Raw genomic sequence first — 24853 nt, 5'->3', positions numbered from 1 at the left:
TTTCAGCACAAAAAATCTGTTTTTATTTGGGGGGTTTTTAACATGAGAACCTGTGCCTTGTGGACAAGCATACTCTCTCATCTGGTTCCAATGGTGACCTGCCAGACGCGAACCAGGTTATCCGTGTAGCCAGCAAACAGAGTCTGGTGGGAAAAAGAAACAAGAGGGGAAGAAACAGTATTACTAAGTGAAAAACTGTCCAGGATGGACAAAGTCATTTTGCAGGAAATCAGTTGTGCTGGAAATCAACCCTGGTTAGTATTCAGATGGGAGACTGCCAATGAATGCCAAGCACTGTAGGCTATATTTCAGAGGATGAACTGTCAAAAACTACCTCTGAGTAGTTCCTTGTCTAAGAAAACCCTGTGAAATTCATGTCATTACCATGAGTCAACAGGTGAGTTTAAGGTGCCTAGATACACACAACATGGAATAGCTCATAAAGTAGCCAAAACACATGGCAATCCAAGCACTATACTCCCCCCCCCCTCGTTCTATATAAACACAAAGATACACACAAAAGAAAAAAAAAACCCTAACGTAAAAACTGACAGACCTCATTCTCTATCTGATGGTTTTTTAAATTTTAATTGGTCTGCTCCCTTTAAGTAAGGTAAAGGTTTCCCCTTGACATTAAGTCTAGTTGTGTCAGACTCTGGGAGGGGGGTACTTATCTCAATTTCTAAGCCAAAGAGCCGGCATTGTCCATAGACGCTTCCAAGATCATGTGGCTGGCATGACTGCATGGAGCACTGTTACCTTCCTGCTGAAGTGGTAGCTATTGATCTACTCACATTTTCATGTTTTCAAACTACTATTTAGGCAGAAGCTGGGGCTAACAACAGAAGCTCACCTGCTCCCCAGATTCAAACTGCCGACCTTTCGGTCAGCAAGTTCAGCAACTCAGCACTGCGCCACCACAGGCTCATTTTATTTATTTATTTATGACATGTATATGCTGCCTTTCTCACCCCGAAGGGGACTCAGAGCGGCATATAATATTCCCTTTAAATAATGTTGTACAATCACAGGGACAATCACACCTCTACATTTAATAACATACTCCTAGTTCATGTCCCAGTTAGTGAATTCCCCCAATCTCTCGTGAAGTTGGATACATAGGTCTCCTCTAGCAGCATAATCAATTTGTCCATCTCACTCCACAAATCTTCACCAGCTATTATGATTACCTTTCAACTTCACTTTTCTAAAAGCAGACACACACATAAGCCTTAACAAGATCAAAGTTAAGTTTTCAAACTTCGAAGTATCATAGCTTCAGGTTTTTAGGATAGGAACCATATCCCTGGGATTGTTACAGATTTGATAATACCCTTTCTTCACCCAGAATGTCCTAGAAAGTTACCAATTACAACAGCAGGAAAACCCAGGCTTTCCTTCAAGAATGAAGCAGGAGACAATGCTCTGGTGACATCAAAAGTGCAGACATAGGAAAACTCCAGAGACTAAGAGCCCTTCCACACAGCAGTATGACCCAGACTATCAAGGCAGAAAACATAGCAGAAGGGGCCTAGGACACAGAAGAATGGATTCAAACAAGAGGAAAATAAATTCCACCTGTACATTAGAAAGAATTTCCTGAAAGTAAGTGCTGTTGGCACAAGAATATGCTGTCTTGGACTCTGAAGGTTTTAAAGCAGAGGCTGGATGGCCATCTGTTGGGAGTACTTTGATTGTATGTTCCTGCATAGCAGGGCATGTAGTTTCTGCCAATTCTTTGACGCCAAGAAAGCCACGGAACCCTTGGAAACCTGAGCTCACCTGTCCGTCAGCTGACCAGGCCAATGAGGTGCACTGGGGAGGCTCTGCCTTGCTGCTGGTGCTGATCACCTCCTGCTTCAGCTCATCCACAATGATCTTGCCTTCCAAGTCCTGCGAACAAGAATAGAAGAGAAATGGGTCAAAGCCAGTTGCGGGCTTCCAGGTCAACTCTCAACCCCCAACATTTCATTGGGAATTCAAATAGTTTGGACAACAAGCTCAGAAACAGCCTCTGGTTTTCTACATGGAAGTAAGGTCAGAAGGCATATATTGAGTTTCATCACAGCGCAAAGTAGTCCTTTGCATCCAATAGCCATGGCATATCCTTCCTGACCACAAAGACAAGCCAGCTTTATAGAGCAGTAATGCAAGAGCGAGTAGTGCCCATCCAATCTGAAACTAGGCTAAGTACTAATTACGCAACTGCATGCATTTGTGTCCTGTTGATCCTTCAGCAGTCTTTGACTTTTCTTCACTTCTCCACTCCCACTGATGAGATCAGAAGAAGGAATACTGAGGCTCCCAGATGTTAATAATAATAATAATCATCATCATCATCTTTATTTATACTTTGCCACTATCTCCCGGTGCAAACATACAAAATACAAAAATTGCTGAAACAATAACCTAACAATAACAGCCCACATAAATATCTCACTTCACAAAAAACCCTGGTAAAATCAATAAAATACAGCAATAGCTGCAGGTATAAACAACAGTAATCAATCTCAGTCATGTAAAGTGCTTGGTAAAATTTATGTTGTCAAAGTAGAGTTCCCAGCATTCCTCACCAATGGATAGGACTGCGGGAAGTTGCATTTTATCAACACTTGATAGGCTGTGGAATCCTCAGCGCTGTTTACTTTGTATGTTTCTTGAGATATTTTTGGGAATTGAAGTCCAAAACACCTGGAGGGCCAAAGTTTGCCCATGTCTGGTATATATGCCACTATTAAAATATTAACGAAAGTCACAGAAAAGCCAAGGGCAGAGTGACAAAAAGAGGCATGAAAATTCCATATCAATGTTAGTGTATGGGTGGGTATCAGAAGACTTCTCTATCAACGGCCATGACAAGCTTACTAATCCAATTATCATATATACTTGAGTACAAGCTGGGGTTTTCAGCCCACTTATTAAGGCTGAAAAAGCCCCCTTTGGCTTATACTTGAGTAAATGTTATTTTATTATTTTACTCTATTGTTGTTGTTATTATTATTATTTCATTTATTGTTTTACTATATTATTATTATATTTACATTATTTTACTCTATTATTATTTTATTTCATTTATTATTTTACTCTATTTATTATTAGTACATTTATTATTTTTCTCTATTATTGTTATTACTACATTTATTATTTTATTCTATTATTTTTTTATTACATTTACCATTTTACTATCTTTATTATTATTGGAAGGATACGTAAACACATTTACATTGAAGAAGCTTAGAATAATGGGTTTAATCGGAGCTGGACAGTCTTACCTTAAATTACAGTTTTATGTATATATTCAAAAACATTTAACCTACTGATGCTTCAATTAATGTAATTTTACTGGTATCTATTTTTATTTTGAAATTTACCAGTAGCTGCTGCATTTTCTACCCTCGGCTTATACTCGAGTCAATACTTTTTCCCAGTTTTTTTGTGGTAAAATTAGATGCCTCGGCTTATGTTCAAGTTGGCTTATACTCCATTATATATGGTATTCTCCTTTCTCTCCCCATTCATTTTTCCTCCTGTATCACATCAAATAAGATTATTATGCATCACTTGGCACAGCTCAGGTTCTAATTGTCAGGAGCTCCTTTTCATAAAGACTCACCCAGATCTTGATGCTGGGTCCGGTGGCCGCACAGAGCCAGTAGCGGTTGGGGCTGAAGCACAAGGCATTGATGATGTCCCCGCCATCCAGGGTGTACAGGTGCTTGCCTTCGTTCAGATCCCACAGCATGGCCTGGCCATCCTAAGAAGGGAGAGCAAAGTCGTCAGAGGGAATGCGGGTTCAATTGAACAAGTTCTGGTGGTAAGCAAGTGAAGTCACCTAAAGAAATGGTTTCATGATCATTTTAAAGAAAGCTTCAAACATAATAATCATAGGTTGCTGTGAGTTTTCTGGGCTGTACAGCCATGTTCTAGAAGCATTCTCTCCTGATGTTTCACCCACATCCATGACAGGCAACCTGAGGGTGCCTGCCATGGATGGAGTGAAACTTCAGGAGAGAATGCTTCTGGAACATGGCTGTACAGCCCGGAAAACTCACAGCAACCCAGTGATTCCGATTATCGAAGCCTTTGACAATATATTGTAATGATCATATTCTTTGTGTAACAATCCCGACTTGGGGTAAAACGCAAGACACATCTAAATGTGGATCCAGTATCTGGCTTCCTTGATACAAATTAATATTTTAAATTAAAATTAATACAAATAATAGTACCTCCCCCATTTCCATGAGAGCATGTCCCTGCATTTACCATGGAAATAGGAAACTGCAGATAATAGTGAACCCTATTGTAACAAATAACTCCTGGTGGGTGATGGAAACAACTTTCTTGTGGAAAATGCTTAGATAACCGCTCTCTAGAATTTTTAGGTTCTCCACTGCAACTTAGCTTCTGGCAGAGACATACCATAAAATCACACTGGAGGACCTAGAAAAAGCCTAGAGGAGATATGTATTTTTATATATATAGTTAAGTGAAATCATGGGTACCAGTCCTGTGGATATGAGAGATGTAGTGTATCCATGTTTTAGTTACGTATCAGGACATATACGGTCTTCAAGCCCAAAAAGATTATTTCTTCCAAAACAACAGCAACAATAACCACAGAAACTCCTACATTTGCACAGCTCAGAAACAGCCTCTGAGAATCAGCATGGTGATAATAGTCAGATGGCGCTCGTAAGTTTCATCACAGCTGAGCCAAAATCTGCCAGCAACAGGCAGGGGTGTTTCTATTAATAATAATAATCCAATAATCATCCACTGTGTAGATCGTAAAAGCATCAGTCAGCAAACAGCCCAAAGAAAATAACTGAATTATTTACCTCACTTTCAAGAGCAACTTTATTTGATAACTTCACTGGTGTCATGGGGACAATTCTGTGTGATCCTTCCCCTACACTTCTCCTGAGAGAAGCCTACTTGCCTTAGAGACATTACTTCTTATTTATTTATCTAACACACTCAAAGCGGTGTCCAACATAATGGCAAAAATTCAATACCAAACATACATGTGAAAACCAAAACATAGTATCTAAACAATTTAATTCACATATAACTGTGAATTAAAACCATTAAAACCACATTAAAACAAGAAATATAAACAACCATTTTGACATTAAGACACAGAATTAAAACATCTTCGTATAAATCACATCGTCCAAGTGTTTCAGAAAGTACAGAAGGGAGGGAGGAGATATACTTGCTGTAGAATTCTGGGAGTTTGTTTGGGAGTTGTAGTCCAAAAAGTCTGACATTCTGGATCTGGCCCAAGAAACCTCCCCCTCCTATTGCACGAAAAACAGGAAGGCAGAACAAGGAGAGGAGTCCTTCTGTTCTGAGTGCGGAGATGAAAGAACTTACCTTGCCACCTGAAGCACACAGCGAACCATCAGGGGAGACCGTCACGGTGTTCAGGTACCCCGTGTGCCCAATGTGGTTGGTCTTCAGCTTGCAGTTGGCCAAGTTCCACACCTGTGAGACAGAGAAGCCAGAGCAGGGTTAAGGATTCAATCACAGGCATGTTAGGAGTTTTTATCTGTCTATTCTTTGGCCACTGAAACATGACATCATTATCTAGGTAGCAGTGTTTTTCAACCTGTGGGTCCTCTGGTGTTTTGGCCTACAACTCCTAGAAATCCCAGCCAGTTTACCAGCTGTTGGGATTTCTGGGAGTTGAAGGCCAGAACATCTGGGGACTCACAGGTTGAGAACCAGTGACCTAAAGAGTTAAAAGGTTTCTGATGTTTCCCCGTGTTTCTCTTCAGAAAGTATGTAAGCCTTTTTGTTTGATGTTGGTCTACTTAATGCACATGTCAAACTCAACCCCCCCCCCCCAATGCTGAACTACAACTCCTGTATTCCTCATCATTACATATCATGCCCAAGTCTCTAGTCCTGAATGAGGAACAAGTTAGTTTGCTTGGAATGGGCTGAGGGAATCCCCCGTCTCCTGTATGCCAGTTGGAATCTATTTGCTCTCACTTCTCTTTTTCTGCTCTCATTCTGATTTTTTGCATAGAATGGACACTTTTGTACTACAAGCGTTTACTTCTGACTTCTGCTTTTATGTCTTAGTATGTGCTGGGTGAATTGAGGTTTCTCTCTGTCTGTGTGTCAGAGATGTAGTGCTTGGTATTTTTCCCTCTCTTTGAAGCCTTAAAAGAGATGGGTGTAGCAGAGTATCACAGACCCAGTTCTTTACCAACCCGCAACTCACCTTCACCAGCTTGTCCCAACCACAGGAGACAATGATGGGGTTGCTGCTGTTGGGGGAGAAGCGCACACAGGACACCCACTCAGAGTGGCTTTCGTCCTAGGAAGAGAAAATAACCCGGTAGTCAAACACATCACAGTATACAACACAACTTTGGAAAATAGTATAACAAACCAAACAACCCCAAAACCAATGACAAATCCAACAATTCATTACATGCCTAACATCTAAAGCAGGCACGGGTGAACTTTTTCTAATGTCTTAAAGCAGCACTGAATTATTGCCAATTTGTAAGCTGCTCTGAGTCCCCTTCGGTGTTCAGATAGAGCGGGGCAAAAATACAGCCAGTAAATAAATAAATAAATAAATAAATAAATAAATGAAATTTGGTGCTTCGCTTTGAGGATACTTCATGACTTGAACCCTTTGAGAATTCAATTCCAAATTCTGGAAGGAAAAAATAAAACGCACCTGCACAGTGTACTTGCAGACACCCAGAGTGTTCCAGAGTTTGATGGTTTTGTCCCGGGAGCCAGAGACAATCTGGCGGTTGTCAGATGAGAAGGCCACGCTCAGAACGTCCTTGGTGTGGCCCACAAAGCGCCGTGTGGTGGTGCCCCTGTAAGGAGGGAGATCTCAAAACTCAGTGTACTGTAGGGAAAGAGGAACCACAGCTCCAACTAACCCTCTCCTTGTCTTGATATTTCCCTTCTTGCAAACCTCCCACAGCTCCAATTAAGATTCTGGTCTGAAACTAAGATATATCTACACCATAGAGTGAATGCAACTGTACACAATTTTTAACTGCCATGACTCAATGCTATGGAATCTAGAGATTTGTAGTTTGGTGAAGCACCAGCACTTTTTGGAAGAGAAGGCTAAAGGGGTTGTAAAACTGAAACTACCGTAATTCCATGCAGGCAAGAATAAACCAAACGAAGATTTCCATCCCTTCTCCCTTGTACTGTCCCTTCATAATTGCAGGACATCTCCGCAAACTCCAGTGGAGTCAGTAGATGTGTGTCAAATCTAATCATTGGGACAAGAGGAAGTAAACAGAAATCCTATCCTTGAAGTTATCCAGAAAAGAAAAAAAAATCTAAGTAACAGAATATGGATGAAAAATCTGGGTAACACATGGGAAATTGGGATCAAATGAACAGTTGTTTATCCTTCCCAATGGGCTCCTGCTTTCTTTTCCCCAAATTGCACTCACGTGGTAAGGTCCCAGAGGCGGAGGGTGCCATCCCAAGAGCCAGAGAGCGCAAACTGTCCATCTGAAGAGATCACCACGTCGCTGACGAAGTGAGAATGGCCCCGCAAGGCCCGCTGGGGGATCCCGTAATTGGTTTCATCCCGAGTCAGCTTCCACATGATGATCGTCTTGTCTACAAGAGGGAATGGGCAATGGTTATCTTACAGATTTCCTAGAAGTCAAGACGTACTTGTGAGTGAAAACCCCCATTCTCTACAGTCCAACACTCCATCCATCCCTTAGCCAACAGTTAGGGCTTAGTTCTCAAATCTTCTGGGCCTGCAAATACTATTGGACTGCAATGACCAATATTATTCACCATTAGTTATGATGGCTAAGACTGCAGTCCCACAAATTCTGGATGGCCACAGTTGCACAACCCCACCGTTTGAAAAAAATTACCTTTTGAGCTAACAGTCAATCTCAGAGGGACGCTATAGCTTTTACTAGCTGTGCAAATGAGTAAACACTAGAAGTAAGGATGTCAAGGAGGATGCCAGCTTGGGCACATCTCCCTGTCATTTCTGTTTTCTAGGTAAAGGGGAAACATTTTGCTTGGGACAGCTTTGATTCACGTAATGCTTCAGTTGCAGTATAAAATATTAAAAGGCAGACACACATTTACCATTCTGACAAGAGCCAGGCTTCTCCCAAACTTTGGGGTTTGCCTACAAGTGGTTTCTGACTTATAATGATCCTAATTCAAGCTTTATTTTCTCAACAGAATAAGTTTTGAGGGGCTTAACCTTGGCTTCCTCTGAGGCTGAAAGAGTGTGAATTGCCCAGTCTCCTAGGTTTCCACAGCCAAGTGGGGATATCTCAACCCTGCCTCCCAGTGTCCACTCATAACACAACAATGTGCTAAAGTAAAGGTCATCACCTCCCAGCAAAAGATTGCCCCACCAAAAAGCCACACTAAACAACTGCCAGGCCAACAAATGCTAATCAAGGTGGTCAGTTGAAACATTCACACCTAGCTTCAACAGACAAGAGTTCTTTGTCCCACCCTGGTCATTCCACAGATATATTAAACTCATTTTCCTAGTTCCAACAGACCTCACTACCTCTGAGGATGCTTGCCATAGATGCAGGCGAAACGTCAGGAGAGAATGCCTCTAGAACATGGCCATATAGCCCAAAAAAACCTACAACAACCCAGTGATTCCGGCCATGAAAGCCTTCAACAATACGTAAAGATAAAGGTTTCTCCTTGACATTAAGTCTAGTTGTGTCCGACTCTGGGGGGTGGGGTGCTCATTTCCATTTCTAGGCACAAGAGCCAGCATTGTCCGTAGATACCTCCAAGGTCATGTGGCCGGCATGACTGCATGGAGCGCTGTTACCTTCCTGCTGGAGTGGTACCTATTAATCTAATTACATTTGCATGTTTTCGAACTGCTATGTTGGCAGAAGCTGGGCCTAACAGAGGAAGGTCACCCCGCTCCCTGGATGTAAACCACCAACCTTTCGGTCAGCAAGTTTGGCAGCTCAGCTGAGCCATTGGGGGCTCCTCAACATTGGGGGCTCGTCTTTAAATCAACCTAAAAGTGGCAGCTGTGGACAAACTTCTTAAGCAAGTTTTCAGAGATCACTGATACTTTAAAAAAACAGCTTTGTTACAGATCTGAGCAGCTACACTTGGAAGCAACTTCTTCCTGCACAATACACTTCAACATCACAGCACCAATAATCTATCTCATTTCCTACAGCCCAGTGCAACCACTTCATCTCTCTTAACCATTCACCTGTGCAATAAGGGCAGAACACCAAAAAAACACATTCTCCAAAGCTTGCCAAAAATTCCTCTGCCCTGGCCAGCTACCTTACTGACGTGTGCTTTCAAAGATATATATTATGTGTGAAACAATACAGGCAACAAAGAGTAAACTATACCAGGAAGATGTACCCATGCTCTAGAGCAGTGATTTCCAAACTCTAGACCTCTAGGCATTTTGATTTAACATCCAGAAACCTTAGCCACTTCGATCAATGGCCAGAGATTCTGGGAGATGGAAGTCCAAACACCAGAGTATGGGAATCACTGTTCTAGAGCATGGTATGACTGAGGTGATGCCAAAGAACCTCAAGTGCCAATCTAGCTAGCAGCCATGCCAGATTGTCCTCCAGGTAAATACTGTCCAGGTGATATGATAGCCACAGACCCCTGCGTTGATGAATAATGGAGCTTTGCCCCACTGATCCCAGAAGAGCCACAACATCATGATCCTCAAAGATCAATGCCCCAATGAGGTAATATTATGGTGGGACTTGTGCTATTCAAGTTATCTGATGTGAGGAACCAGTAATGTTTTCTTCAACTTTCCAGGGCCTGGCACTAAATATGTACCCACTTAAGACAATTTTCTTTTTTTTCTGGAAACTCAGCAAGGATCAGTAGCCAATGGCTTAGGATCTGGTTCAGAGACAATAGCTCTAATACCACTGAAACTGACTACCTTAACTATAAGACTATACATAAAAGATTTTAAGCAGGCTACATGGCTATCTGTCAAAAGTACTTTCTGAACAGATAGGAAGCTGGAAAAGAGAGGATATAAAATCAATGGTTCTCTGCCTAATCCAAGTATGAAACAAGTTCTTCTAAAATGGAGCTGTCTACTAACAGGAAAAGCTCATCACACTAAGTACAGGGAGGAGGTAGTAGAGTAGGATTTTTGTGTGTGTGTCAGGAGCAACTTGAGAAACTGCAAGTTGCTTCTGATGTGAGAGAATTGGCCATCTGCAAGACTGTGCCTGGATGTTTGATATTTTACCATCCTATGGGAGGCTTCCTTCATGTCACCCCATGGGTAGCTGGAGCTGACAGAGGGGAGCTCAACCCGCTCTCTCCGGATTCAAACCACTGACCTTTTGGTCAGCAGTCCTGCTGGCACAAGGATTTAACCCACTGTGCCACCAGAGACTCCTGAGTAGAGTAGGTAAAGATTCACTAGCAGATCTCTGGGTGATTTGCCGTAAATTGGAAAAAAACTCCTTTGACTTCCAATTATGTATCAGCAAAAAAAAAGAAGTTCTACAAGCTTAGATGAGATTACTAGAAAAGAAGAGTGGAGAGAAAACAGAGGGGATAAAATGGTTTATATGGTTTTTATAATATTAGGTTGAATGTTTCTAATTGTACTTTATGAATATATGGCATCAAATTCTGCCAATTTCTGTAAGCTGCCTTGCATCGCCGTAAGGCTGAGAAAGGCGAGCTACAAATGCCATAAATAAATATTTAAGTTATGGGGTTTAGTTCTGGTCACAATGACAAAATTTGGCCACCTGCATGTGCTCAGGAGTTCCCTATTCTTTGAAAAGATGTCATATTGAGGAGGGGCCAAGCTTAAAGACTAGGATACAAAGGAATTGATTCAAATTGCAGGAAAAAGATATTCTGCCTAAACATTAGGAAGAACTTCCTGACTGTAAGAGCTGTTTCGGCAGTGGAATATGCTGCTTCCTCAGAGTTTGGATGATTTTAAGAAGTGGCTGGATGATCATCTGTCGGAGGTGTTTTGATTCTGTATTGTTGCATGGCATGGGGTTAGACTAGATGGAGTCTCTTCCAACTCTGTGATACTATAATTCTAATATGAAAGCAAAGCATGCCAAGCCAGCCAGGTGGCTGTTCACTCTAATTCACAAACCTGAGAGACCTGTAGCACTCCTTCATCGCTTCTGAGTTGTGAGATCATTTTTTGTTAGCATTTTGTGGTACTCCTCTAAACTAAAGGTTTCCAGTAACATGCTAGAGCCTCCCCACCCCGCTTCTTAATGGATCCTCCTCTGTCCCATCATAATTGCAGGACTTGTCTTCAGATCCCATTAAGAAGATCAGGTAGACAATGTCGTATTTAATCATTGGGACAGAGAAGAAGCAAATGCACCTGCTATTGACCTCGACGTGAAGCTACCTTAGGCATGCACAAACTTCGGCCCCCCAGATGTTTTGGTCTTAAACTCCCACAACTCGGTAGGCTGTTAGGAGTTGTGGGAGTTGAAGTCCAAAACACTTGGAGGGCCGAAGTTTGACCATGCCTGAGCTACCCATTGCAAAGCTTCAAAAAGCAACTTTTTTGGAGGGAGAAGGCCCAGCAGCCATCCCAAAACGATACTTCCTCAATCTTTGATTCTATGGCCATACCTACATTAACCAAGGGTGCGTTTACACAGAAGTTCCACCCTGTCTCCTGTGCTATGCTAATAATATAATATAATATAATGTAATATAATATATTGTATATACATATAATATTTATAATACATGTAATATTACTAATAATATTACAATATAATGGTATAGTACAATATAGTAATATTTAATACTGACATTGTGCTAATATATAATATATTGTTTGTATGTGTGTGTGTGTGTGTGTGTGTGTATATATATATATATATATATATATATATATATTTTGTAAGTGGCTCTGAGTCCCCTTCGGGGTGAGAAGGACGGCATATCAATGTCATAAATAAATAACCAAGGGTGCGTCTAAACAGAAGTTCCACCTTGTCTTCTGTGCTATGCTAATACAATATAATACAATGTACTATATTGCATATACATATATTTATAATACATGTAATATTACTCATAATATTACAATATAATGTTATAGTACAATATAGTAATATATAGTACTGATATTGTACTATGCTAATGATCTAAAATATTGTATGTGTGTATATATCTTGAAAGCTGCTCTGAGTCCCCTTCGGGATGAGAAGGGCGGCATATAAATGTCATAAATAAATAAATAACCAAGAGTGCGTCTACATACATTTCACCTTGTCTCCGGTGATATCTTAATAATATAATATAATGTAATATTACTAATAATATTACAATATAATGGTATAGTACAATATAGTAATATATAATACTGATATTGTACTATGGTAATAATATAATATGTTGTATGTATATATATCTTGTAAGCCACTCTAAGTCCCCTTCAGGGTGAGAAGAGCGACATATAAATGTCATAAATAAATAAATAATAGCATTAATGCTGTTTGGCACCACTTCCAACTGCTATGGGATCATGGGAGATGTAGTTTTACAAGACCTTTCGCTCTCTATGCTAAACTACATTTATTCCACAATATAAAGTCACCAAAACCCTTACTATTACTTGGTTTGTTCCAAATACTGTGCTCTATGGAACTTCCCAGCCATACTTCCTAAGGACTGTGGGTCGCTCCCATAAGCATATATGGGGGAGTGTGACTACAGGATAAGAATCGCAGTCTAGTTATTCTGGCCCTTAGTGATATTCATAAGAATCCCTATTCCTTCCATGTAACTTGGACCATTCCAACTTCTCTCGGCTGAATGATATGTCTCTTCCCCCCCCCCCCCATTATACATTGGTCTCTCCCACTTTATCTTATTAATCCCCCCCCCCGGCCTTGCCATTTGGTTTGGCCCTGCTTCTTTGGCCTTACCACGCGAGGCGGACAGGATCATGTCGGGGAACTGCGGGGTGGTGGCGATCTGGGTCACCCAGCCGTTGTGGCCCTTCAGGGTGCCACGCAGAGTCATCTGCTCCGTCATGGCGGCGGCTGAGAAGGCTCGAGCTCCCGCGGCGGACGGAGGATGGCGGCGGATTCAGCAGCGGCCCTTCGCCCGGACCTGCCAGCTCGCAGAGGCCCAGAAAGAGAAAGGAAGCGGCAGCGTCTTCCGGAAGCGGAAGTAGCCTCGCCTCGCGGGCTCCGTACAACAACATGGCTCCTTACTGTCTCTTATATACGGATGAGAAAAAACAATAGCTGGTACAGAAACCCGTCCCTGGAAATCACCTAATAGTTTCCTACTATCATTCCTAATTCTGATAAAGATCCCAAATACCATTGCAAAATCCGCTTCTGGAATAAAGCGGGTTAGTTTGGTGGCAATCCCCTCAGAGACGTACAACATGGCGGCGCCCTGGGATTTTACTTATCGCGAGATTAGGAACGTTGATTCCTCCATTCCTAGCGCGAATAGGGTGGGTTGATAGCAATAGTTACTGGCATAGATGGCCATGCAGTCTAGTGGACCCCACAGCAGTTGGAAGTGGTGTCAAACCGCATTAATTCTGCAGTGTAGATGCACCCTTGGTTAATGTAGGTATCAAAGATTGAGCAAGTATCATTTTGGGATGGCTGCTGGGCATTCATCATCATCATCATCATCATCATTATTATTATTATTATTATTCTCCCTCCAAAATAATAATATAGATAATAATAATTAATTATAATTATAATTATAACAACTTTTTTGGAGGGAGGGATATTAATATATTATATTATTATTATTATTAATTATAATTATAATAATAATTAAAAATAATAATATAATATATTAATATCCCTCCCTCCAAAAAAGTTGTTTTTTGAAGCTTTGCAATGGGTAGATCAGTTATGCGCCAACTTGGGCCCTCCAGGTGTTTTGGACTTCAACTCCCACAATTCCTAACAGCCTACCGGCTGTTAGGAATTGTGGGAGTTGAAGTCCAAAACACCTGGAGGGCCCAAGTTTGCCCATAACTGATCTACACTAATTAATACAGTTTGATGCCATTTCAACTTCCATAGCTCAGTGCTATGGAATTATGGGATTTGTAGTTTGGTGAGGCACTGGGGCTCTTGGGCAGAGAAGGCTATATAGCTTGTAAAACTACAACTCCTAAGACTGTGTAACATTTAGCCAAGGCAGTTCAAGTAGTGCCAAACCGGATTAATTCTACAATTTAGATAGATAACTTAAAAATACTTTAGCAATTGCAGTGATGGTAAGCATGTTTAACATGAGCAAGAATGTGTGGCTCGACTAGAATGACTCAGACTTGGAGTGATGACTCAGCAATTCTTTGAAGCCCTCGTGGATTGCATTGCAGCCATTCTTTCCTATCAGGCAGAGCGGCTGCCCCAAGCACTCAGTTGGTTTCTGTAGTGTAGTGGTTATCACGTTCGCCTCACACGCGAAAGGTCCCCGGTTCGAAACCGGGCAGAAACACATACTGATCACTTTTTGTCTTCTTGGTTGGATGGAAAATAAATCAGCTAAAGCTTGTTAAAATTATTTAATACTCCAATAATCAGTATTTCATTTCAGCTCAATTGATATTTAAATGTGTAAATTCATTATGCAGATACCTCCATGGAGGATTGCCTTCTGATACTGAGAAATTAAGTTAAATGAATGTGTGAGCCCATGAAATATTGCAAAACACCTGTTATTTAAAAGAAACTAAAGGAAGAAAATGAATTTATTTTATTTATCATGTCAGGGGCAACCAGACAATTGTATGACATTTCTAACAGAACAAAACAAACAAACAAACAAACAGACAAAACACAAAATTTGCAAGCTTGGTAGTTGATTAACTACCAAGCTCCAGAAGGGACCAGAAAATGAATTGATTCTCTCTCTCTCTCTCTCTCTCTCTCTCTCTATATATATATATATATATATATAAATGTAATGTTAATTTGTGGGATTAACATAACTCAAAAACCACTGGACGAATTGACACCAAATTTGGACACAATACACCTATCAGGCCAGCAATCGACCATCACTCATAAAAACACTGAAAAACACAGCAGAAGAAACTTAAAAAGCCAAAAAACAAAATAAAATTACAATGCATTTGCAGAACCATACACACACACATATATATGCAAACATACATATAATAATAATAATAATAATAATAATAATAATCTTTATTTATACCCCGCCACCATCTCCCCCAACGGGGACTGGGAGTGGCTTACATGGGGCCAAGCCCGAACCACAGATTACAATTCAAAAAAATAAAAAAATACAATAAAATAAACAACATAACATTAAAGTATAAAACATCAAAACATATAAACAATATACATAGAACATAAACAATATACATAGAACATAAGGACAAGGAGTGGGCCGCATGTACATAAAATGATTTTAAAACTCCGAGGGAGATAAAGGGGTAAAACTAATTGTAGGGAGAACTCATGGAGAGACGGGATAATAAACAAACCTACATACAAAGGGGGGGGGGGGGGGGACTCCTGGGACAAGAATGTTGAGGGAGCAATAGCATGAAGTTGTATGACTACTCTCCAAAGGTGCAATGGCAGAGCCAGGTCTTGAGACTCTTTTTAAAGGTTTCTAATTCTGGGTACCACAATTGAAAGGAGATGTTAACAAGCTGGAATGTGTCCAGAGAAGAATGGCTAAAACGATCAAGGGTCTGGAGAACAAGCCCTATGAGGAGTGGCCTTCTTGTTGGCCACTCCAACTCTTTGGAACTCCCTCCACAAGGAGGTCAAAACAGCACCTTCCCTGACATCTTTTTAAAAACAGCTAAAGACCCTCCTGTTAGCTCAATGTTTTGATGAAAACACTTAGCTATAATGACAGGAAAGCTAACTTTTACTGAGTTGCGCAAACTTTACCATCTGTCTTGTTGAGTAGCTTGCAATAACTGTATTAGATATTTTAAATGGGTTTATTTCTCATTGTAAAATTGTTTTATAGGTTGTTGTCTTACATATGTACATTGTCTTGTATTGTCTTTTACACAATGCTGTGAGCTGCTTTGGGTCCTGTTTAGGGAAAAAAGCGGGATACAAATAAAAACTTATGATTATTATTTGAAACACAACAAGATGAGTCCACAGCAGACAAGATCACTCTGCTGGCTGTTGTATTGGATCACACGTTGGAAACTTCCCAAGTGTCTAGGACTGTGTGATGTATCAGCGAATAATGCGTGCAGATCCCAGTAAGGCAGCCTTCTGCAGTTGGCAGATGGTAATTTTATCAGCGCCAATTGTGTTTAAGTACAGGCCAAGGTCTTTAGGCACTGCACCCAGTGTGCCGATCACCACTGGAACCACCTTGACTGGCTTGTGCCAGAGTATTTGCAGTTCGATCTTTAAATCCTCGTATTGTGACAGCTTTTCTAGTTGCTTCTCTGCAATCCTGCTGTCACCTGGAATTGCAACATCAACAATCCATACTTTATTTTTTAACATAATCGTGAGGTCAGGAATATTTTGCTCCAAAACTCTGTCTGAATTCAGAAGTCCCAGAGTAGCTTGACGTGTTCATTCTCTGAAACTTTTTCAGGCTTGTGATCCCTCCAGTTCTTTGTCGCAGGAAGATGGTATTTGTGGCACGGGTTCCAATTAATCATCTGAGCAACAGTGTTATGCCTCTGCTTGTAGTTTTTATTACTATTAATATTATTATTATCATTATCATTATTTCCTTTTTTGCCTAAGAGTGCTGGCACTCACCAAACAGGATTCCATAGCCTTGCGCTTTGAATTTACTCTGGCACAAGTTTTTCTCTGTTCTTGTTAAATCATCAGCCAAAGCTAGGGCCCATCTAGAGTACTGAGCAACAGGAGCTAAAGTAGTGTCAAACCACACTAGTTCCTCAGCAGATACCTAGGGATCATTGTATTAATCATTTTTACAATTATTAATGTATTTAGGTGATTTTGAATTATTTGTGTTAAGAAATGTGTTAAGAACACAGTGTTAAGAACACAGAGAGTGCTCACTAATGCTTCCTCTTCATCTTGGAAAGAAGTGACAAGTGGAGTGCCGCAGGGCTCCGTCCTGGGCCCGATCCTGTTCAACATCTTTATTAATGACTTAGATGAAGGGCTAGAAGGCATGATCATCAAGTTTGCAGACGACACCAAATTGGGAGGGATAGCCAATAGTCCAGAGGACAGGAGCAGAATTCAAAACGATCTTGACAGATTAGAGAGATGGGCCAAAACTAACAAAATGAAGTTCAACAGCGACAAATGCAAGATACTCCACTTTGGCAGAAAAAACGAAATGCAAAGATACAGAATGGGTGACGCCTGGCTCGAGAGCAGTACGTGTGAAAAAGATCTTGGAGTCCTCGTGGACAACAAGTTAAACATGAGCCAACAATGTGACGTGGCGGCAAAAAAAGCCAATGGGATTTTGGCCTGCATCAATAGGAGCATAGTGTCTAGATCTAAGGAAGTAATGCTACCCCTCTATTCTGCTTTGGTTAGACCACACCTGGAATATTGTGTCCAATTCTGGGCGCCACAATTCAAGAGAGATATTGACAAGCTGGAATGTGTCCAGAGGAGGGCGACTAAAATGATCAAGGGTCTGGAGAACAAGCCCTATGAGGAGCGGCTTAGGGAACTGGGCATGTTTAGCCTGAAGAAGAGAAGGCTGAGAGGAGATATGATAGCCATGTATAAATATGTGAGAGGAAGCCACAGGGAGGAGGGAGCAAGCTTGTTTTCTGCTTCCTTGGAGACTAGGACGCGGAACAATGGCTTCAAACTACAAGAGAGGAGATTCCATCTGAACATTAGGAAGAACTTCCTGACTGTGAGAGCCGTTCAGCAGTGGAACTCTCTGCCCCGGAGTGTGGTGGAGGCTCCTTCTTTGGAAGCTTTTAAACAGAGGCTGGATGGCCATTTGTCAGGGGTGATTTGAATGCAATATTCCTGCTTCTTGGCAGGGGGTTGGACTGGATGGCCCATGAGGTCTCTTCCAACTCTTTGATTCTATGATTCTATGATTCTATGAAATCTACATGTAATTCTATTGTAATGTTTAAATTTTGTAGGTTTTAAATTGTAATTTATACTGTTTTTAGTGTTGTGAGCCTCTTTGAGTCTTGTTAAGAGAAGAAAACTTGTGCGCCAGTTGCACCACTACCTTGGGAACTCAGACCTGGCCACGGTAGTCCATGCTCGTTACATCTTGAATAGACTACTGCAACACGCTCTACACAGGGTTGTCTTTGAGGACTATCCAGAAGCTCCAAGTAGTCCAGCGGGCGGCAGCCAGATTCCTCACTGGAGCAATGTACAGGGAGCATACTTGGGACAGCTCCACTGGCTGCCAGTTTGCTGCCGGACACAATTCAAAGTGCTGGCTTTAGCCTATAAAGCCCTAAATGGTTCTGGTCCAACTTACCTGTCTGAATGCATCTCCTGTTATGAGCCAACTAGAAATTTAAGATCTGCTCTCGGTCCCACCTTCTTTGCAAGTGCGACTGGTGGGGTCGAGAGACAGGGCTTTCTCAGTGGTGACCCCTTGGCTGTATTAAATTGGCACCTTCCCTTCTTGTCTTTAGAAACAAAGTTAAGACCTGGCTGTGAAATCAGGTATTTGGTAATAGTGCAACACAGAATTGATATGTTGCAACATGAAGGATGGCCATGGTTTTAGCTATATGGTTTTAACAGCTTTTAACAGTTTATGTATTTGTATGTTTGTTTTGTTGTCGTTTAATGTGTTGTATTTTATATATTTTGTATTGCAATTGTGGCACTGAAAAGACCAATCTGAAAGCACTCTGAGTCCCCTCGGGGTGAGAAGAGCTGGGTATAAATATGGGAAATAAAGATTAATAAATAAGAAAATGGGATATTAACAACAGCAACAACAACAACAACAATTTGGAAAAGAAATCTGTTCCTGGTTTGGAAGTATTCTTTCCTGTTTCATTGTGTGGTGCTCACTTTGAAAGCAGTTGTTACACTCTAGAAACTTTGTTTTTGAGGCTGCCACAAACTATGCTGAAATGGTAGAGATAGATATTCATTTTAAAAAGCTATAGTAAAATGTGCAAAAAACGTTTTCCATGTTTTTATAATAGAACCAATTAGGAAACAACATTTATAACCCAGATTGGTCATTGCTCTCCTCCTCTTGGGAGGAGAGCAATGACCATCTCGATTAAAAAAAAGTGAAGAATAGAGACATCACACTGGCAACAAGAAGATCCGCATAGTTAAAGCAATGGTATGCCCCATTGTGACCTATGGATGTGAGAGCTGGACCATAAGGGAAGGCTGAGCAAAGGAAGATAGATATTTTTGAACTGTGGTGCTGGAGGAAAATTCTGAGAGTGCCTTGGACTGCGAGAAGATCAAACCAGTCCATCCTCCAGGAAATAAAGCCCGGCTATTAGAGGCAAAGATGAAGTACTTTGGCCACATCATGAGAAGACAGGAAAGCCTGGAGAAGACAATGATGCTGGGGAAAAAGGAAGGAAAGAGGGGCTGACCAAGGGCAAGATGGATGGATGGGATCCTTGAAGTGACTAGTTTGACTCTGAAGGAACTGGGGGTGGCCCCAGCCGACAGGGAGCTCTGGCATGGGCTAGTCCATGAGGCCATGAAGAGTTCAAAGTGACTGAATGAATAAACAACAAGGCCTGAAGACTTGGATGTTTCAGTGTGCCTTTGAATAATGGTTTAGCTACTGATTAAGTCTCTCTAGCCCTGATTTTCTGGTTGGTTCCCCAGCACTTTATTCCCAGCTCCGGCCCTATAAGTTGCGTTTGCACAAGCCCTTGCCCTGCCATATTAGTCTCAAAGCTGCACATGCCCACTTGGCTACTGGTTGTTTGATGTTTGGTTCATGCATTGTGATGTCTGATATTTTATTGGTCATTGCTGTTTTAACATATTTTATAGTTATGTGTTCTTAATTGTGTTACTTTGTAACCTGTGTTTTTACTGGGCTTGGTACCCATGTAAGCCGCCCTGAGTCCCTTCAGGGAGATGGAGGTGGGATATACGATTATTATTATTATTAGGCCCTTTCTACACTGCCATATAATCTAGATTATCAAATCAGATCATCCACGTGATCTGCTTTGAACTGAATTATATGAGTCTACACTGACATACAATACAGTTTTTTTCTGTGTCAGGAGTGATTTGAGAAACTGCAAGTCGGTTCTGGTGTGAAAGAATCGGCTGTATGCAAAGATGTTGCCCAGGAAATGCCCAGATGTTTTTGATATTTTGCCATCCTTGTGGGAGGCTTCTCTCATGTTCCTGCATGGGCAGCTGGAGTTGACAGAGGGAACTCATCAGTGCTCTCCCCAGATTCAAACCTCCAACATGTAGGTCTTCAGTCCTGCTGGCAGAAGGGTTTAACCCATTGCGCCAACAGGGGTCCTGCATATAATCCAGTTCAAAGCAATTTTACATGGGATTTAACTCATTGTGTCAATGGGGTCTCCGCATATAATCCAGTTTAAAGCAGATAAACTGGATTGAAGAAGACATAGTTTTAATTTTTACATAAAAGTGGAGATGGGGCACAATATCTGTTTTGAACTGGGTTATATCTGAGGGCCCTTTCTCACAGTCCTATATCCCAGAATATAGTGGTGCAGTGGGTTGAAGACTGACAGGTTGCAGGTTCGAATCTGGGGAGAAGCGGATGAGCTCCCTCTAACAGCTCCAGCTCCTCGTGTGGGGACATGAGAGAAGCCTCCCACAAGGATGATAAAAACATCAAATCATCCGGGCATCCCCTGGGCAACATCCTTGCAGACGGCCAATTCTGTCACACCAGAAGCGACTTGCAGTTTCTCAAGTTGCTCCTGACATGACAAAAAAAGGCAGAAAATCCCACAATATCTGCTTTGATCTGGATTATCTGAGGGCCCTTCCACACAGCCCTATATCCCAGAATATCAAGGCAGAAAATCCCACAATGTCTGCTTTGATCTGGGTTATATCTGAGGGCCCTTCCACACAGCCCTATATCCCAGAATATCAAGGCAAAAACTCTCATAATATCTGCTTTGAACTGGGTTATATCTGAAGGCCCTTCCACACAGCCCTATATCCCAGAATATCAAGGCAGAAAATCCCGCAATATCTGCTTTGAACTGGGTTATATCTGAGGGTCCTTCTACACAGCCCCATATCCCTGAATATCAAGGCAGAAAATCCCACAATATCTGTTTTGAACTGGATTATATCTGAGGGCTCTTCCACACAGCTCTTTATCCCAGAATATTTGCTTCAAACTGGGTTATATCTGAGGGCCCTTTCTCACAGTCCTATATCCCAGAATATAGTGGTGCAGTGGGTTGAAGACTGACAGGTTGCAGGTTCGAATCTGGGGAGAAGCGGATGAGCTCCCTCTAACAGCTCCAGCTCCTCGTGTGGGGACATGAGAGAAGCCTCCCACAAGGATGATAAAAACATCAAATCATCCGGGCATCCCCTGGGCAACATCCTTGCAGACGGCCAATTCTGTGACACCAGAAGCGACTTGCAGTTTCTCAAGTTGCTCCTGACACGACAAAAAAAGGCAGAAAATCCCACAATATCTGCTTTGATCTGGATTATCTGAGGGCCCTTCTACACAGCCCTATATCCCAGAATATCAAGGCAGAAAATCCCACAATGTCTGCTTTGATCTGGGTTATATCTGAGGGCCCTTCCACACAGCCCTATATCCCAGAATATCAAGGCAAAAACTCTCATAATATCTGCTTTGAACTGGGTTATATCTGAAGGCCCTTCCACACAGCCCTATATCCCAGAATATCAAGGCAGAAAATCCCACAATATCTATTTTGAACTGGGTTATATCTGAAGGCCCTTCCACACAGCCCCATATCCCAGAATATCAAGGCAGAAAATCCCACAATATCTATTTTGAACTTGCTTATTTCTGAGGGCCCTTCTACACAGCCCTATATCCCTGAATATCAAGGCAGAAAATCCCACAATATCTGTTTTGAACTGGATTATATCTGAGGGCTCTTCCACGCAGCTCTTTATCCCAGAATATTTGCTTCAAACTGGGTTATATCTGAGGGCCCCTCTACACAGCCCTATATAACTGAATATCAAGGCAAAAAATCCCATAATATCTGCTTTGAACTGGGTTATATCTGAGGGCCCTTCCACACAGCCCTATATCCCAGAATATCAGGGCAAAAAATCCCACATTATCTGTGTGTGGATTCAGATAACCTAGTTCAAAGCAGATAAAAAAGCCAATGGGATTTTGGCCTGCATCAATAGGAGCATAGTGTCTAGATCTAGGGAAGTACTGCTACCCCTCTATTCTGCTTTGGTTAGACCACATCTGGAATATTGTGTCCAATTCTGGGCACCACAATTCAAGAGAGATGTTGACAAGCTGGAATGTGTCCAGAGGAGAGCGACTAAAATGATAAAAGGTCTGGAGAACAAGCCCTATGAGGAGTGGCTTAAGGAGCTGGGCATGTTTAGCCTGAAGAAAAGAAGGCTGAGAGGAGATATGATAGCCATGTATAAATATGTGAGAGGAAGCCACAGGGAGGAGGGAGCAAGCTTGTTTTCTGCTTCCCTGGAGACTAGGACGCAGAACAATGGCTTCAAACTACAAGAGAGGAGATTCCATCTGAACATGAGGAAGAACTTCCTGACTGTGAAAGCGGTTCAGCAGTGGAACTCTCTGCCCCGGAGTGTGGTGGAGGCTCCTTCTTTGGAAGCTTTTAAACAGAGGCTGGGTGGCCATCTGTCAGGGGTGATTTGAATGCAATATTCCTGCTTCTTGGCAGGGGGTTGGACTGGATGGCCCATGAGGTCTCTTCCAACCCTTTGATTCTAGTGGGATTTTCTGCCTTTATATTCTGGGATAGAGGGCTGTGAAGAAGGGCCTTGAGTGACAACTAACGTTCTATGTCCGTTGCTGGACCTGAGTGAAAACTAACTCTCTCAGGTCCGCTCCTTTGCTTTGGAGTATTTGGATGGGGAGGGGAGGGGGGGAGAGAAAGAGAAAGATAAACATTGGCTACGTCAGTCCATGACGTCACAACCACGCTGCCTATAAATTCCGCTCGTCAAGCCGCTCTCTGGTCAGTCGGTGCGGCTCCCAGGAGGTGGCAGGATGGTCAACGGGAAGCCGCAGCAAGGAGGCGCCGATGGCGACGAAGCGTCCACTTCAGCCCCGGACCCCAAGAAGAAGGGGAAAGCGAGGACTTCGGGCTCTCTCTCGCAGCTGATCCTCCAAGCCTTCGAGGCCTGCCACCCGCGGAAGAGCTTGTCCCTGGCCGCGCTCAAGAAGTTCGTCTCCGAGGCCGGCTTCAACATCCACAGGAACACCAACCGCCTCAAGAGGGAGCTGCGCCAGTTGGTCTCCAACGGTCTCCTCCTGCGCGTGACCGGCACCGGCGCCTCGGGCTCCTTCAGGGCCAAGAAGAAGAGCGGAGGAAACGGGAAGCAGAGGAAGAAGCAGCAGGCGAGGAAGAAGCAGCCGGCGGTGAAGAAGCCCAAAGGCCTCCGGGGCAGGGCTTCCTCGGGCGCGCCTGGCAGGAGGCGCCAGCTCAACAAGCGCCCACCAAGCGGGCAGAGGGCACGCTAAGCCACCCACCTCGCCTTGGCACGTCTAGGAAGAGAGAGAGAAAGAAAGAAAGAAAACAACGGCTCTTTTCAGAGCCACCCAAGAGTCTCAGGAAGAGCTGGTCCATCCATACACCTCAGAATTAAACGCCGAATCAGAAAAGCATCCTCTGACTTGAGATTTTGCCTGACATCCTTCACAAGGCTAGGGAATACAACATTGGGCCCTTCAGGTGTTTTGGACTTCAACTCCCATCATTCCTAACCGCCTCAGGACCTTTCCTTTTCCCCCTCAGCCGCTTAAGCGGCTGAGGGGGAAAAGGAAAGGACCTGAGGCGGTTAGGAATGATGGGAGTTGAAGTCCAAAACACCTGCAGGGCCCAAGCTAGACCATACTTGGAATACAATATAATTTTCAACAGGAATCCAATATAATTTATTTTTCAAAGATGGATAAAACACATTAAAATACACTTATTTTTGTTCCTTGAGGGATCCAGCCTCTACATACGAGGGTTAAATGAAAAGTAATGCCTCCACCGTTGTAACTCCTCAACTGGTATGCAGCAAGTACTGGCTTGTTCAGTAGACTCACCTCTACAGTTCCATTTTGGTGGGAAGCCTTAGCATTGAACGGTTGTGTTGTTAAAGTGCAAAGTATGGAACCCTGCGCAGACGGCCGGTCAATGCGACTTAAGCAATGTGCAGTCATTGAATTCTTGACAGGAGAAGGTGTCACCTCAAAGGAGATTAGTTAGAGAATGCAAGCTGTTTATGGTGATTGTGTTGGTGTGAGTACTCTGCGAGTAAGTTTAAAGATGTTGAGGGGGAACATCTGACTTGCATGGCAAAGAGTTGGACGTCCTGTGACAGCAACCACTGAGTTTCACAAGCAATAGGTTGACAGATTGATTCAGGATGATTGTCGTATCACTCAAAGAGAAATTTCAAGCATAATCGGCATTTCACAAGAACGTGTGGGTCGCATTATTGCTTTGCTTGGCTATCGGAAGGTTTGTGCACGGTGGGTATCCAGGATGCTGACGCTTGAAATGAAAGTGCACAGACTTGAAACTTCAGATACTGGGTCTCACCACCGTATGACATCCTCCATACAGTCCAGATTTAGGACCATCTGACTTCAATCTGTTCCTGATAATGAAAGAAGATCTGTGGGGACATCATTATGCTTCTGATGAAGACATTGAGAGAACTCT

General features: G+C 42.4%; 2 protein-coding genes and 1 non-coding gene across 3 annotated transcripts; 2 read left to right on the top strand and 1 right to left on the bottom strand.

The window, feature by feature from the left end:
• RACK1 (receptor for activated C kinase 1) lies at window positions 1-13179 on the bottom strand. Its single transcript, XM_060759316.2, has 8 exons — window positions 12945-13179; window positions 7449-7620; window positions 6704-6851; window positions 6236-6331; window positions 5380-5490; window positions 3614-3754; window positions 1783-1893; window positions 1-143 (listed from the first exon to the last, which is right to left on the bottom strand). Exons 1-8 carry the CDS (start codon window positions 13051-13053, stop codon window positions 78-80), a joined length of 954 nt encoding a protein of 317 aa, XP_060615299.1. The 5' UTR covers window positions 13054-13179; the 3' UTR covers window positions 1-77.
• A 1247-nt stretch (window positions 13180-14426) lies between these two features.
• Window positions 14427-14499, top strand: TRNAV-CAC (transfer RNA valine (anticodon CAC)). The gene has a single exon. It is a non-coding gene; the product is annotated as a tRNA-Val (tRNA).
• An 8668-nt stretch (window positions 14500-23167) lies between these two features.
• LOC132765642 (histone H1-like) lies at window positions 23168-23802 on the top strand. Its single transcript, XM_060759919.2, has one exon. It carries the CDS (start codon window positions 23185-23187, stop codon window positions 23656-23658), a length of 474 nt encoding a protein of 157 aa, XP_060615902.2. The 5' UTR covers window positions 23168-23184; the 3' UTR covers window positions 23659-23802.
• Window positions 23803-24853: the final 1051 nt, after the last annotated feature.

Source organism: Anolis sagrei, chromosome 2 (assembly GCF_037176765.1).
Source record: "Anolis sagrei isolate rAnoSag1 chromosome 2, rAnoSag1.mat, whole genome shotgun sequence".
In the NCBI taxonomy this organism is placed as follows: Eukaryota; Metazoa; Chordata; class Lepidosauria; order Squamata; family Dactyloidae; genus Anolis; species Anolis sagrei.
This window is presented reverse-complemented; position numbering and strand designations above follow the sequence as displayed.

Excerpts from the sequence above, each read along its gene's own strand:
- RACK1 (XM_060759316.2), bottom strand. The coding sequence starts at position 13,053 with ATGACGGAGCAGATGACTCTGCGTGGCACCCTGAAGGGCCACAACGGC. Across the intron at positions 7,621-12,944 it reads GATCCTGTCCGCCTCGCGTG|ACAAGACGATCATCATGTGG; the intron begins GTAAGGCCAAAG and ends TCCCTCTTGTAG. Across the intron at positions 1,894-3,613 it reads GACCCAGCATCAAGATCTGG|GACTTGGAAGGCAAGATCAT; the intron begins GTGAGTCTTTAT and ends TCTTGTTCGCAG.
- LOC132765642 (XM_060759919.2), top strand. The coding sequence starts at position 23,185 with ATGGTCAACGGGAAGCCGCAGCAAGGAGGCGCCGATGGCGACGAAGCG.